Raw genomic sequence first — 16,881 nt, 5'->3', positions numbered from 1 at the left:
CTTGATGTCTAATTCTCACTCCAGATCAAATTAATTTCTGGGTGAAAGATTCAGAAGTCAGTCATTTTTAAAAGCTTCCTAGGTAATTTGGACATGCAGCCAGGGTTGGGAACCACTGGTCAGGACTAAGACAGGAAAAAATAGCCAAGGGTGTTAGAGAAAGAGTTGTGCTTGACAGACTGTAATTCCTGAGCATAATCTCAGAGAAGGACAATTTCCTTGTGTTCATGCTTGGACATTGCTATAATACAAAGGCACCAGAGGATATGTTGGGTTTGTCACAGGGGTGGTAATGATGAGTTTAACCTGTGCCTATAAGCTGAAAACCAAAATCAGCACACCACAAAACATAACCTGGATCAGACAACCTGGTGGATGAATGATACATTTAGTTGTGTGCTTCAGTCAAGTATCAACAATTCACAGACTAGAAACCCATTCAAGGAACCTCAAGGTTTGAAAGGTTTGTAGCAGAGACTACAAATAGCAATTTCAAGGGATCCGGGGATTTAGACTCCCTGAGCTGGCAACCAGACATGCAGGGACTGAGGTCATTCCCTCCACATCTCAGTCATTTGATCTCCCTTATCTCTTTTCCTCTCTGCACATCTGCTTCACTCTTCTATTGCAGCAGTCTTCCTCTGATTCTCATTTCACACAAGGTTCAACATGAGTGATCCAGCCTTAACTTATCGTGCTCTTTCAGGTCCAGAGCCCAACACTGACTGACAACTGTCACAATGTTTCTTAGTTAAATTTTCAGGAATGGTCCCGAATGATGTCCAGTTTCGTCCAGTGAATGATGGCTGATCTTGTCTAACCTGGGGTCAGGCATCAACCTCTTTCCATAAGCTGGGCCAGGAGTGCAAATTATCACAAAGTTCACAGGTTGAACATTCTAGGAGACTACTGGAAGGGCAGGCCCTTGCCAGGAACTGTGGGCAAAGTAGACAGTGAAGTACATCTAATTCCTGACCATAAACAATGAACCACACACCTTTCTTCTTTCCCATCTTCTGCTTCCCAGGAGACAGGTGAACATGGGAGAAACAAGGTGGAGCTTGAAAGAATGCCGTCTGCTGTCAGGACCCAGTTTAGTATCTGAGAGAGGTAACCACAGACTGGCATGATGGAAAGATAGTCTACAAACCCTCACAACCAGCATTAATGTACGTGAATAAACATGTGTTATCTTCCTCCTGAAACTACTGAAAAGCCAATCGATTCTTGGTGATGGTGACAGCCTGAAAATGTCTGAAACACAGGATCTCTGCTTAATCTTAACCTCACACTTACCGCTGCACTGTGACATGTAAAACTGTAACACATTCAGATCCTAAGAAAGATCCTCCTCCCCTTGGGTTTTCATCTGATTGTTTGGAACATTTGTGATTAACATGTGATTACAGCGGTTTGACAGTTTGCTTGACAGCTCTGAAATAACATTCTTGATAATCTTCTATTGAAACTCAAAATGGCACTTCCAGAAACTTAGAACCAAGTTGCAGCCAAATTGCAAGTTCACAAGAATTTTATAAACTCTCCCAATGGAGAAATTGTGTATAAATTCATTTTATGGACCCACACTAGCTACTGCAGCTAAAGATTTGAATGGTCCTATTAGTTTTTCTTCTTTTTCTAGTTAAGTACAGCTGAACTGAGATAGGAGGGCAAGATGAGTCTGGACTTAGGGGGCATATTTAAACGGAGAAGGCCAGGATAAAAATCTACCTTCCAATCCAGCCTGGAGGCAAAATGAAGCCAGGAGAGGGAAGAAGTTACATAGGGGAAAGTAGAGGAAGCACCAGCAACAAATGTCTATTTTCACCTTGCCTAGAGCACGTGGCCCCTGAAAATCACGTCTGTGGCTCTGATATAATGCCATCATGTCAATAAGAAATCATTTATTCCAGAGCCTTAGGTGGAGTCAACTATTCTAGCTTTTCCCCCCAAGTACAGGTATTGGAGATTTTAGCTAATTAAAAAAAGAAAAAGAAGCCTAATACTTGTATTTTACTGACCAAACAAAACACCTTTAAACCAAAAGGATGAGTTATCTAAGTTGGAAATAAAACTCCTGCCTACTGAAGTCTGGTGCAGCTGAGTTATCACTATTTTCATCCTGTAATTTGTTTTATAGGGTACTAATTAACAGGGCAAAGTCTGTTGCCAGGAAAGTAAATCACATTTTGCTGTTTTCTTCTTTTCTAACAAGACACAGACCTGGTCTTTAATTAAAGAGCAAGTTCCAAGAGCACTATCAGCTAGTGCAATCGGGGAACATGTGGCTGGGGAGATCATGGTGAAACCCTCTGTGCAGAGTTCAAGAAAGGTAGTGAGAGAAAGGAAGAAATGGAGGGGGAGAGAATAATTGATTGCACAGGTAACCTTTGAAAGAAGATATTGCTTTCCCCAAATGTCCCATCTTTTCTCTCTTCCCCACAACTCAGCTTTTCTTCTCTAACTCTACTCAGGTGACAAGGGTACCACAAACATCCTTTTAAGAAACCCTCACTGTCCCCTCCATACCAGTTCATTCCTGTCCCCTAAGTTTGTTTTTTTTTTTTTTTTTTTAAGGTAGCACCTCTCTAATTGGACCTCTCTGCACCAAGCTCCCTCTTCTCCGGGGTTTTTCTTCAACCTGGCCCCCTCAGTGAGCTCCGGCCTTGAGTCTTGCTGCCTGGCCAGTGCAGCTCATCCCCCACCCCTCCCCTCCCACTTCACCCTCCTTGCTATCCCTTAGTCTTCACTCTTTTCTTCTTTGCCTCTTTCTCCCGTCTATTCCTGGAGGTTCCGAGCTGGCGGCGGCCTTCCGACCTCTCCTTCTATGAATCCTCTGAAACATCGTTTGGGGAGGGTATGTGGTGAGGGAAGTAGCTGATGGGCGGGCAAGGAGAGCGAGTGCCTGGCTTGCACCCTAGAGCCAGGAACCTGACGTCACCGCGCCCTGCCTGTCAATCTCCAGCGGGCGCGCTGCTCTTAGCCGCCTTTTCTTCTACTGACTGTATCTCTCACTCTCTCCGCAGCACCCGCACAGCGACAAGCTCCCGACACTCCCCTGCGTGCCGGGCGGGCCACCTCCTTCAGGAGTCGGCTCTGTTCGCGCGGGGAGCCCAGTCTGGCGCCCCACCGCAGCGCTCATGATCAGCGATTTCCTGAAGCCCTGACTCCCCAGGTGAGCAACCGGGCTCTCTAAAGGAACTTTGAGGGTGTGCAGAGGGGAAGGGGTGAAGGATGGCCAGGGGATGAATCCTTTTCACCCGGAGAAATGGAGCCAAGCTGATTCCACACTCTCCACCTAAAAAGACATTCCAGCTTCTCTCCCCCAAAACCCGTTTCCTAGGAGTCTCTGAAGCCAGAGGGGTCCTCTGTGCTCCCCGAGCGCAGAAACTTCTCTTTCAGCACCGCGGACAGCGATTCCGCCGCTTAGTTGAGGAGAGCGCCTGACCGAGCGGGTCAGAGCCCGGGCAGGACTCGCTGGGGCCGACAATAATAACCTGGTGCACAAGATGTGGTTGCAAATATGGGCACACTTACGTGATCCGTGTGAATGTGAGTGCATGTTCTTCGTGTGTTTATCTGTGCAAAAACTCCGATACCAGTGCGGCATCCCTTGTGCGTTTCACTCTCACTGGCTCACTCAACAGGTATTTATTTATTTTTGGCTCTCAATCACTGCTTCCTCGCTCTGCTCTGAGGCGGGATGGGCAGTACGAGCAGGGCAGCAGCGCCCGGGGAAGTACCCTAGCGGGGTGAACCGCACATCTGACACTTGTTCTCCCTCTCCACGCAGGGTGTAACGTCCCGCCGCGATGAACGCGAGCGTATCTGCGCTCAACGACTCCCAAGTGGTGGCAGTGGCGGCCGAGGGTGCGGCGGCAGCGGCCACCGCAGCAGGAGCGCGGGACACCGGTGAATGGGGGCACCCGGCAGCCGCAGCGGCGGCGGCGCTGGGGGGCGGCGGCGCAGCTAATGCGTCGCTGGAGTTGTCTTCGCAGCTGCCAGCGGGGCCGCCAGGGCTGCTGCTCTCGGCAGTGAATCCATGGGACGTACTGCTCTGCGTGTCTGGGACGGTGATCGCAGGCGAAAATGCCCTGGTAGTGGCGCTCATCGCGTCTACCCCTGCTCTGCGCACGCCCATGTTCGTGCTGGTGGGCAGCCTGGCCACCGCCGACCTGCTGGCGGGCTGCGGTCTCATTCTGCACTTCGTATTCCAATACGTCGTGCCCTCAGAGACCGTGAGCCTGCTCACTGTGGGCTTCCTTGTGACCTCTTTCGCTGCCTCAGTCAGCAGCCTGCTGGCCATCACGGTGGACCGCTACCTGTCCCTCTATAATGCACTCACCTACTACTCCCGACGGACCCTGTTGGGCGTGCACCTCCTTCTTGCTGCCACCTGGACCGTGTCCTTAGGCCTCGGGCTGCTGCCGGTGCTTGGCTGGAATTGCCTGGCGGAGCGCGCCGCCTGCAGCGTGGTGCGCCCGCTGACGCGCAGCCATGTGGCGCTGCTCTCTGCCACCTTCTTTGCGGTCTTCGGCATCATGTTGCACCTGTACGTGCGCATCTGCCAGGTGGTCTGGCGGCACGCACACCAGATCGCGCTGCAGCAGCACTGCCTGGCGCCACCCCACCTTGCTGCCACCAGAAAAGGTGTGGGAACGCTGGCAGTGGTGCTGGGCACTTTCGGTGCCAGCTGGCTGCCCTTTGCCATCTACTGCGTGGTAGGTAGCCACGAGGACCCAGATGTCTACACCTACGCCACCCTGCTGCCCGCAACCTATAACTCTATGATCAATCCTATCATCTACGCCTTCCGCAACCAGGAGATCCAACGGGCCCTGTGGCTCCTGTTCTGCGGCTGTTTCCAGTCCAAAGTGCCCTTCCGCTCCAGGTCCCCCAGTGAGGTCTGATGGCCCCCTCCACCCTCTAACCAACACCACACCCCTAACAAGCCAGCCTTTGGTGAGCTTCTTGGTGCCTGCTGATGAACTCTGAGATCCCAATAGTGTGACTGATTTTGGAAAGCCAGGATAAATATAAACACAACAAACTCACAGAGACAAAGAGGCTTGTTGGCACTTTACATATACAGTGTATACATGTGTACATATATATACAAATATTTGTATCTTCTGGAGGTGTTCAGGAGGTGGAATTTCCTGTTCTGTGAAAAAAAACTAACAAAAATGTGGTTGTATACTCAAATTGTACATCACATTTGTTGAGTGAAGACATTCCAATACTGCTTTATTATAGCACTTTATTTTTAGCTGCTGAACTGCCAAAACAGTGTTGCCATTTTCAAGGGGAGGGGAAGAGGGTAAAAAGTGTATTTTTGTTGTACGTGATAGAATATTTTGCTGCATACACATCAGTAAATTACAACATATTTTGTACACAAATAAACACATTATAAAAATGTAATTTGGGCATGTGACTGGTGATAGAATTACTATTTAAGACATGAATTATTAGTGCATTTACTTTAAAAGTTTATTATGTATCATCATCCTGTGAAAATCTTAATGTAAAAAATCATACTTACTTGATCATAAATTATCATTGAGACACCTAATACAAATTATTGGGGAAGTCAAGAAGGGAATAATTACTCACATAATAGCATTCACAGGCCACTAAAGGGTTATTTGTATATCAGTACAAATTGGTTACTGGGTTTGGAAGACAAGCTCCAAAGGATGTCTGAAACCATTCCTTCATCTTACCACATGTGTGCTTACAAACCCACAAGCCACAAATTTAAGTGTATTTTTTCCAGTCTGGAAAGAATTTTAAATGTTGAAAATTCATATTGACTGAGTATATTGTTACTGGCCAGGTCTTGTAGCAAAATGCACAGCCTTATAAAATAAATAAATTCTTCAAAGACAAGACCTCAAGATATACTGTGTTCATGAGGTACATGAAGGTAAGCCCAGCAGCCCACTTTGAGGCACTCTTATCTGCAAAGCACAGGACATTAAACTAATAACCTTAAGAACTAAACTTTCCCACTCCACCAATGCATGTGAATCACAGTTAAACTGTTCCCTCCTTCCCTTCCTATAGGTCATGTGAGAATAAATAATATATGTGGACAAATTCTGAGCACCTATGAAGATATATGCACACAAGCACAAGTAGTCACCGGCCTTAGGCCTTGGGAAAATATACACAAGCAAAATTTTTTATATAGTTCACAAATATTTATTTAACGCCTACTATCTGCTAGACACAGTCCCAATGCTGGGAATACAGAAGCAAACTAAACAGACAAAAGGTCTCTACTCATAGCATTATCCTCTAGTGGGGAGATAGTTTACAAGCAAATAAATCCATATGAAGAAATTTATTATGAAGAATTATCTCATGCTACTGTGGAGGCTGAGAAGTCTCAAGGTCTATAGTCAATAGGAACAAGCTGGAAACCCAGGAGTGCTGATGGTGTAGTTCCAATTTGAGTATAGAGGCCTGAGAACCAGGAGAGCCCACAGGTTCAAGACTCAAGAAGAACTGTTGTTTCATTTAGAAACATAAAGGCAGAAAGAGACCAACATTCCATCTCAGGCCAATCAGGCAGCAGGACTTAGTTCTTTTTTTGTTTCTGGTCTTCAATTGATTTGATGAGGCCCCCCTACAGTTAGGAGGGCAATCTGCTTTACTCTGTCTACTGAGCCAAATGTTAATCCTATCCAGAAACACCCTCACAGACACAGCCAGAATAAGGTTTAACCAAATGTCTGGGCACCTTGTGGTCCAGTCAAATTGACACATAAAATTAACCATCACACTGGCAGAACACAGTGATCCAAAATAAAGGAGAAAAGGTGTTTCAGGAGGGAGTAGTCAATTGGGTCAAACCCTGCTGAGAGAGTAAGTAAAATGAGGATTAAAAACAATGACTATTGATTTTGTAATGTGACTATCATTGGTGAACTTGACAAGAGAAACTTCAGGAGAATGAGGGGAGTGGGTATTGATTATAGAATGCACAAGGGAAAATGTATGAACAATCTAGTCTCCAATATCTTGAAACAGAGCTGTGACCTTTTTAACACTACAAAACACACTAAGATTTATAGGTTTATTGTTTTATAGTGTCTATGAACTGAGATCCAGGAAGATCAGCATTATTGCTCATTCATCAAATTAACATTTTCTAATGAACAACCTTTATAGACTATTCAGCAACATCAGACACTCTCTCAGGCCCTGTTAGTATCCAGGATGCATTCAAGCAGACTGAAATAACAAAAGCCCTGGCTATAAACTTTCCAAATACGTGGTAGGGAAAACAACATAATTTCAAGGTGGGACAAAGTCAAATTATTATACATGTTAAAATTTCAGAGAAAAATTTTTGCTATCAGCAGATTAAGAAAGTTCAAGACTAAGATAGTAAGACAGACCATGGATCCGACTTCAATCCAGTTGGTATTAATATTCAATATCTGCCCTAAATGTTTGAAAGAGCTAAGAACAAGAAGACACTAAACAACCAGGCTGTTAATATCCCTGGCTTACACAGCTTGTCAGGCTGTGTACTGTCAATGGGCTGGATCTTCACCTATCTGATGATGCAAGGACATAAAACTGTGAGTATGTCTTGAAACATTTCTATGAAGGAATGTCACATATTCATTTGACCCATCTATTAATAATCTCTATTTTAAGACTGTAAGCTAACTGCTGGAAGCATATAGTCTTTGCAAAAAGCAAGATTCAACATCCAACACCTTACCTACTTTGATAAGTAATAGGCATCTAAATTTAATACATTTAAATAAAGCCACTTATCTTTACTTCAGTAAGTGCTGTTTCTCCCTTCTTTACCATCTAAATTAATGACAGCATCATCCTTCTAGTTGTTCAGAGCAGAAACCTTGGAATCACAGCCTTCCCTTTTTCTCATACCTCCCATCCAACACGGATGCTTGTTGCCTTTATGTTTAAAATATATCTAGACTCTAGCCACTTCTCACCATCTCTACCATCTCTTACCTGAATTCCTGCGGCAGCCTTCTCTTTGGTATCCTAGCCTCAGTTCTTGTGCCCTTCAGTCTACTGTCTATACAGTGGTTCATCCCACAAATAACTGCTCCTTTGACTATCCTTCAAATCAGAGCGTGAGCCCACTGGCAGTATAGTCTGTCTCAAAAGAACCAACTTTGGGAAGAGGCATTTAGGCTCAATAAATAGGTCTTGAGGAGGAATTTCTTTAGTAAGGAATTTGGGAGTCTTGGGGTAGTGCCTAGTCTAGAAGTGAGGACACAGACTCTTCACCCCCATAGAGGGAATGGGCATAGAGCAGAGGTCTCTGCAGCATGAGGCCCAGGGTAGGGCCTCACTTGGCCCAAGATTTTAGTTTCTTATTGATGTTGTAGCAAATAACCACAACCTTGGTAGCTTAAAACAATACATATTTATTCTCTTACAGTTATGAAGACCAGAAGTCTGCACTGTATTTCATTGCTTAAGTGGTTACACTGCCTCCTTTTAGAGTCAAATCTCCTTCTACCTCCCTTTTATAAGGACATTTGTGATTATATTTAGGACTCACCCAGATAATCCAGAATAACCTCACCATCTCGATTCTTGATTTAATCACATCTGCAAAGTCTCTTTTGCCATGTAAGGTAACAGCCACAGCCCTGAGAACAGTACTAATGAAAAGTGCAATAATAAAGGCATATATAGAGAGGAAGGATCCCATAGGAAGGTCAGGGAAATGCTATGGAAATCCACTAGAAAGGCAATATTGAGCAGAGTCAAGAAGAACAAAAAGCATTTTCAAGGCAAAGGACATTGATGGGGAATGTTCCAGACCAAGAGGACAACAGGAAGCACAGAAGTATGGCCCATTCAGAGCAATGCAGGCCATTCAGCACAGCTGGAGTGTTTAAGATCTAGAATCTAGAGAGGAAGTAATAGGAGATAAGTCTGGAGAGGTAGGCAGGAGCCAGATTACAAAGAGCAGTGTTGGGAATGGACTGCAGGTGGGAAAGGCTGGCAGCCAAGAGACTATTTTGGAGACCAGTTAGAGCAATCCAGGTGAGAGGCAATGTCAACATCAGCTAAGAAGGCAAAGGAGGTACAGAGAAGGGGATGGATCCAAGAGGTCTCAAAGAGGAGTGTCTCTGATTAAGTGAGTGATCGTAGGAATTAAGCAACAGTTTCGAGTCAAGGATGCTCAAAGGGTGGATACACTATGATGGGAACCTAGCAGGAAAGGCAGATTTGAGAAAGAGCGCACTGAATCAAGTTTTCTACATATTAAATGATGGGATTTGTGGAAATATCCAAGTGGAGGCAGGTAGCCCTGTGGCTTTGGAGCTGGCAGGAATGGCATAAATGGAGACAGAATTTCGATAATCATTGACCTTAAGGTGTAAGTGAAGCCACAGGAAAATGAAAGTGAAAACCACTCAGTCATGTCCGACTTCATGACCCCATGGACTACACAGTCCATGGATTTCTCCAGGCCAGAATACTGGAGTGGGTAGCCATTCCTTTCTTCAGGGGCCAACCCAGGGATCAAACCAGGTCTCCTGCATTGCAGGCAGATTCTTTACCAACTAAGTCACCAGGGAGGCCCAAGAATACTGGAGTGGGTAGCCATTCCCTTCTTCAGCCGATCTTGCTAACCCAGGAATCAAACCGAGTCTCCTGCATTGCAGGCGGATTCTTTACCAACTGAGCTGGTCAGACATCAGAATAAAGCCACGAGAGGGATTGAGAAAAGGCCAAAGTTCTTTATATAATCACAATAACATATGTGAGAACGGTGAAGGAAAGAAAAGGAGAAAAGAAGACTAAGGAGGAGAATTGAGGGGATACCCTGGGAAAATCAAGAGGAAAAATGTTTTAAGAAGGAAGTGACTGGGAACTCCCTGGCAGTCCAGAGGCTAGGACTCTGTGCTTGCACTATGCAGTGCCTGGGGTTCAATCCCTGGCTGGGGAACTAAGATCCCGCAAGCCAGAGGAGGGGCATGACAAAAAAAAAAAAAGGAAGTGATCAGCTATGTAAAGGCTGCCCAGAGTTCTAGTAAGATAAAGTTTGGAACGTGCTAGATTTAGGAACATGGTGGTCATTGGCGACCTAAGCGAGAGCAACTTAAATGGAAAGTGGATTAAAAGCTAGACTGCAGTAAGTTGTGGAGGCAATGGGAATTTTCTAATTTTTTTCAGTATATTTAACTTTAAATCGAAGGTGAAAAATAGGGCGGTAGCTTGAGGGAAGATAAGGTCACAAGATAATCTTTGTTTTGTTTTTAAAGATGGGCAAGAACTGAATATAAGACTGATACTCTGTAACTGGAAAGATGGAAGCTAGCAGAGAGAGAAAGCTCCCAGAATAAGTCTTCAAAGGAAAATGAAGTCCAAAATGTGTTGTGAGGGGGAGAGAGGGATTTAGACAGAAGGAGGTGGAGACATGCCTCCTCTGCTCTGACAGGAGTCAAGGTGGGAATGAGTGGAACTGAGAGAGCTAAGTTTATAGATGGTGGGAGGAAGTTCACAAAGTTCCTATCTGACACCCTCAATGTATCTGAAGGAGGAGTGCCAGGTAAGTGACTACTACAAGAAGTATCCAGAACCTAAGCTGATGGCATTGGGGACAGAGCTGTGAACTTGAAATAGTGTCATCATTTAATCAAAATTAAAGGTCAGAGCATATCAAGTATTGCAAGGATGCAAAACAACTGGAATGTTCTTGTACTGATGGCGGGAGTGTAAAATAGTACCAACACTCTGGGGAAAAGTTTGGTGGTTTCTTAAAAAGGTAAACATACTCCTCCTATATGACCCAGTCATTTCACTCCTGAGTATTAATCCAAGAGAAATTAAAGCATGTCTATATAAAGACTTGCACATAAACATTTATAGCAGTTTTACTTGCAACAGCCAAAAACTGAAGACAACTCAAATGCCCATTACAGGTAAGTGAATAAAAATAAACAAATTGTGGTACATCTATACAACAGAATGCTACTTAGAAATGAAAAAGAATGAACCATTAATACGCACAACAACTTGGATAAATTGCCAAATAATTATGTTGGGTGAAGGACACCAGGCAATAAAAGAACACATATTGTAAGATTCCATTTTCATTAATGTATAGTGACAGAAAGCAGGCCAATGGTTGGATTAGGGGAGTAGGGATGGGAAAGCAAGAGGGGCAGAGGTCTCAAAGGGGCACAAGGAAACATTTCGGGTGATAGGTTCATCATCTTAATTGTGATGATGATTTCATGGGTTTGACGTATATATATGTCAAAACTCATGAAGTTGTATACTTTAAACATGTACATTTTATTACATATCAGAATTAGTCGCCCAGTCGTGTCCAACTCTTTGCAACCCCATACATCAATTATACCTCAATAAAGCTGTAATAAATATGTGTCAGAGAAAGAACCATAGTAAAATAGAATCTAATTAAAAATAATACCATATGAAAATAAAATGTAAAGTTCCAATATGGCATGATTCATGAATCAGGATAAGTTATGCTACAGTCACAACAGTCCCCCAAAATCACAGTGACTTAAACACGGCAAAGATTTCTCACTTACATAAGGTTAACTGCACTGCCTGGGCAACTTCTTGAGACAACTGTTGTATAAGCAGCAAAGTAGCCATCCATCTTCTGGCTCTATCTCCACAACATGAGACCATCTCTATAATCACTAGGGCAAGGGAGGACTGGAGGGACTCAAACCAGCAATGAAATGCTTTGGACCATAAATGACACTTCCATTCATAGCCCAGTGTGCATAGCTAATCATCTAGCCAACCTAACTATAACGGCATGGGGAAAGATAGTAATCTTGAATACTCAGAAAGAAAGGTAAATCAGAAATGGATGAATTCAAAAAATTCAGGATTTCAAGAGCAACTACACGGTCCATGCCATTCCGAACTGAACATCAGGTTGCAGACAGAAGAGATTTACAAGATTCAGAGCCAAATTTTCAATTATTTAAGACCAGACGAAAGTTTATTTTCCTTTAATAAAACTTTACGTTATGGGGTTGTTGAGTTCATTTGGTAGAACACAGTGTAAAAAAGTCAAGACTCGAAGTGAGCATGAAGGAAATGCAGTTCCAGACTGGAGCCTGATTTTCTAACCTCAGTCAGACTCTGCCCCTGGTCACACAGGAGCGGACAGCTGTGAAGGTTTAGCACAAACCCTTCTCCATAAACAGGCTAACAATCCCAAACCCCTGTTTTGGTTGTGTTGTTGAGATTTTTGTGGGAAAAACTGAGGAGCAGAGTGCTAATTGATGGTGATCAGAGAATCCAGAAGTATCTGAATTCTACCACAAACTTACTGTGTAGCCGGGTCTCCTGAATTGCAGGTGGATTCTTTACCATCTGAGCCGCCAGGGAAGCCCTAGAGAAATAGTGAGGAACAACAGCCAATCAAAATTATTAGCTGTTGAAGAGAAGGAAGGATGAAAGAAGTTAGCTGTGACTGAGCTGTGACTCTGGCACATAACTTAAATACAGAGCATTCTCAGAAACTGGGCTAAGCCACATAAATTGTCTTTTTCTCTTCAACCAAGTGTAAACTGCCTCAGTTCAAAGCTTGATCTCTTTGCCCAATGTAAGCCCTCAATACACAAATCCAGGTCTCAGACCTTGCCATTACTGGTTACAAAACAAAACGAAACCAACACCAAACTTTCAGGTATGAGAAGAGAATCAGAAAAAGAGAGAGAGAGAAGGCTGGGGGTGGGGAGGCCAACCCAGTGGCCAATTAGCCTGAATCTGGTTGCCTCAGAGGATATCCAGAAGGAACTGGCCAGTCCTCCAGACAAGGAGCAGTACTGTTCCTTCTACCCAAGCCAGAAAGAAGGGAGTCTGCACTTGGCCACTTAACTAGATGAACCAATTGGATCAGTGCTCCTGCAAAGTAAGGGTAGAGAGAAAAGAAGATGGAGAGAGAGAGAGAGAGGAAAACAGCATTTTCCATGATGTAGTTGTCTGGCTTTTTAACCAGCTGTCAGACCTTGGGAAAATTTGTATTTATTCAGTGGGGAATCACAATAGTAATTACCTTCCAGGGTTGTTGTAAGGGTTAAATGGGTTCACATAAAAGTTCAGTAGTACCTGGCACATGGTAGCACCATATATGCCTTAACTGTTATTGTTATTACTGTTGATGAAAGCAGACTTCATGAATACTGAATTCACCTAGTCTAGATTTTACAGCTTTAAGTGCATTCTGTTTTTCAAGTTTCCTTCTACCGCACCCACAAAATAGTTTCATATGTTATCTGTTTTCAGTAACCTAGAAATCTCAAAAGGTGCCATTTCAATATCTTTAGTTACTGCTTTGAAAGTAATTTGAATACAACATATGTTATTTATATAACATTTTGATACATAGTTGAGATTTTTCTCCAAAACAGCAATTCAAATCAGTACTATGCCCTTTTTTTCAATGAACATTTAAATCTATGTATTTGCCAAAAAATACTGATCTTTAATTTTCAACTAGAATCATTATATTTAGGAATACCTGAACAGAGCAACATTGATGCTGGTTATCTCATCTCTGCTTTCCTGAAACCAATTTTTTTTTTGTATATAAAACCAAACAAAAAATCAAACTGCACACACACAGACACACACATACTTGGGAGTCTCCATTTTCTGTGATTTAGCAGGGTTCATTCACTAGAAGGATATACTACACACCCAGCAGTGGTTTGTGATCCAGGATGCTCTGCAGAACTGGCTTATTTTCTAGAGAAATGCAGCTATAAGAAATGCATTGTTTGGATCAACTCCAGAGGTGTAAAGGAGAGCCAGCATTCCCAGAATATTGACTGGCTGAACACATTTGAATACATACATACATATAGGTGGAAGGAAGTGGGGAGAAGGACCTACAGTCACTGAGAGAACCCTCTGAGAACAGTTACTTGTCAGTCTGGGCATGTTGTGTTGGGGGAAAAGGGTTTATGGCCATTTGAGTATGCGAGTGAGAGCCATGTCCTGGAAGCCTTTCTGTGTGTGCTGGGTTAAGTCTTAGCGCAACCAGATTCAAGAATGACTACAGTGCCTGGTAGTGGGGTATTACTGTAATATTCCAGTGAATCTTATATTAAAAGAATAATTGCTCCTAGATATTTTTATTATTATTACTAATTGGAGCACTCAGTAAATAAACATGAAACAGTATTCTTTCCTGCACTGAAAGTGTATTAAATTTGTGTTTTGTAAAAACACAAAGATGCTTGTTAAAATGACAGCAGAAGGTAAAGACAGTTATATAGTCATGTTTCATAACTTACCGATAAGTTACATTTCCACCATTATGAATGCACATCCACTTTATTACTAAAACAGCTGACAGCTGATAACATTATCTTTTGTTGCTGAGAAATTTAATCGGTGTGGGACAGGTGTCATTGGACAGGCTGGTACCATACTAACAGAACTTTCTATATCAAGCAGTGTGCACATGAAAACTAATCTGCCTGGGCTTTGCAGATTGCACTTAACTCCCGGAGCCTGTGGCTATCTGTGATTTCCTTCCTCTCCAGTTGTCAAGGGAGCCAACTGGCCCTGCTGGGGGTTTTGGCTGCAGCATCTGTGCCAATCAGGCCTGGTAGGACCTTAGAGACCATATTGCCCAAGTCCTTCAGGTTTCAGACAGTGATATTGTCTTTGGATTCAGTTCAGAGAAAAGGGGTAGTTTACCCAAGATTGCACAGCTTGTAAATGGAGAAGACATCTGAACTCAATTTACCCAGGTTTCCTGTCTTCCTTCCTTGTCACGGGATGTGTTCGGCATTCTGTCAGCCTCTCTGCCCCTCCCTCCATCCTCAGAGATGTCCCCTTCTTACATCCTAGGAAAGCAGCCGGACCAGGACTACAGGCCAACTCTAGTTAGACTAGAGCTCTGAGTGTGGTTAGGATTGGGGATTCAGGCTAGATTTTCAGCAAGGAGGGTACTGATGGAGGTTTTTGCAAAGCCTGACGCTCTCTCTTCTGGATTGCAAAGCCCAGTCTCAGAGTGGATGGCCCCCCACTCCAGGACTCTGGCCCCACAGTGTGATGGAAGGAGGCAGTTTTGACCCTGGGCTCTGTTTATTCTCCCAAAGCTCAGAGTTGGACTGCCTTTCTTCTTTTCACTAGAACTCACAAGACAGGATAATACTACCCAGGAAGCAGTCTGGTGGCATCTTCCAGCTCCATTGTTGTGGAGGACAGTCTTTGGCTAAGCGTTTAGTGGACTGGTAGACAAGCTGTCATCAGCTGTAAACACCAGAGCCAAACTCTCTGGGCCCTATAATTCAGTCCAGGATTTGTTCTGTGTTTTGTTTATGTGTGAAATACCACCTTTAGCCACTAAATCATGCCGCAACACAGGGATCAAACCTAGGTCTCCTACATTGCAGGCAGATTCTTTACCAGCTGAGCCACAAGGGAAGCCCAAGAATACTGGAGTGGGTAGCCTAGCCCTTCTCCAGGGGATCTTCCCAACCCAGGAATCGAACCGGGGTTGCCTGCATTGCAGGCAGATTCTTTACCAACTGAGCTATCAGCGAACCCCACTAAAGACTTTAGGTGAAGTTTTAGCCTAATGAATCAAAAGAGTTTTCTACCTTCTACAATTTAGTTTAATATAGATTAGTGAGTTAAAGTTTAAATTTTACTTTATTAAAAAATTAGAAGAAAATACGAGTACCTATCTTGGACATCTCTGGAGTAGGGAGAACTTTTGAGCTGAAAGTAATGAACTAAGTCACAAAAGTACATAAGAAATTAAAAGTATGTGCGATATTGGCCACAAACAAAACTAAAAGAAAAAGAACATAGTAGAGAAATTATTAAAAAAGAAAAAAATATATATATATAACAAAGGAGGGTTACTCCCTTACACTTGAAGAATTTTTACAATCAAGCTAAGCTAATAGGAAATTCGACAAAAATATGAAATACATTTCAAAAAGGAAGATCAACTGTTTAAATATATTACCCAAGAAGTGTGAATAAAATAGCAAGATGCCGTGTTACATCTAGCAAGTCAGGTACTTTTTAAATTAAAATATCAGATATCAACAAAATAATAACCACAATGTCTTGCTGACCTTGAAATATATGTAGAAGTAAAACGTAGGACACAATATTTCATTGTATTAGTAGAAATTTATGAATTAGGAAAAAACTGTTTGATGGAGAAAATTAAAGGTCTTTGCATTGTTTGGGAAATGGTAACAGTGTTGTATTAGTTTCCTGTGGCTGCCATAACAAACTACTACAAACTGGGTGGTTTTAAAAACAACAGAAACTTATTTTCTCACAGCTCTGGAGGCCAAAAGCCTGAAACCAATGTTCTGGCAGGGCCACTCCCTTTGAAGGCTCTGGGCAGAATCCTTTCTTGCCTCTTGCAGCTCTGGTGTCTCCAGGCATTCCTTAGCCTACAGCTGCATAACTCCAGTCTCAACCTCCATCTGTACGAGTTCTTCTTTTCTGTATCCTCTCCACTTTTGTCTCTTACAAGGACTTTTTTGTTGGATTTAGGGCTCACCCAGATAATCTGGGATGATCTCATCTACTGAAATCCTTAATTTTATGTCTTCAAAGATCCTTTTTCTCAACAAAGTCACTTTCAAATACGTATTTTATTCAACACTCGCAATTGTTCTTGGTGAAAGAATTGGTTTCTTACAAGCTAGTCCATCATAGTCAGAAGTTCCTCATGTATATTTAATAAGTATCATTTTGTTTGGAAATTTTTCCTGCAGAATGTATGTTTTCTCTGTTTCCTGTACATGTATTTTAAACTTACATTAGTGGTGTTATGTGGTGTGAGATCTCCTTGTATTTCTTACCTTATTCTCTGAGTGCCATGCCTTTGAG

General features: G+C 43.1%; 1 protein-coding gene across 1 annotated transcript; it reads left to right on the top strand.

Moving 5' to 3' along the window:
* Window positions 1-3,013: 3,013 nt before the first annotated feature.
* Window positions 3,014-5,390, top strand: GPR6 (G protein-coupled receptor 6). The gene is made up of 2 exons (XM_027972707.3): window positions 3,014-3,175; window positions 3,794-5,390. Exon 2 carries the CDS (start codon window positions 3,813-3,815, stop codon window positions 4,908-4,910), a length of 1,098 nt encoding a protein of 365 aa, XP_027828508.1. The 5' UTR covers window positions 3,014-3,175; window positions 3,794-3,812; the 3' UTR covers window positions 4,911-5,390.
* The last annotated feature ends 11,491 nt before the right edge of the window (window positions 5,391-16,881 follow it).

This window comes from Ovis aries, chromosome 8 (genome assembly GCF_016772045.2).
Source record: "Ovis aries strain OAR_USU_Benz2616 breed Rambouillet chromosome 8, ARS-UI_Ramb_v3.0, whole genome shotgun sequence".
Lineage (NCBI taxonomy): Eukaryota > Metazoa > Chordata > Mammalia > Artiodactyla > Bovidae > Ovis > Ovis aries.
Note: the sequence above shows the minus strand (reverse complement) of the source record. Positions and strands in the feature narration are given on the sequence as shown.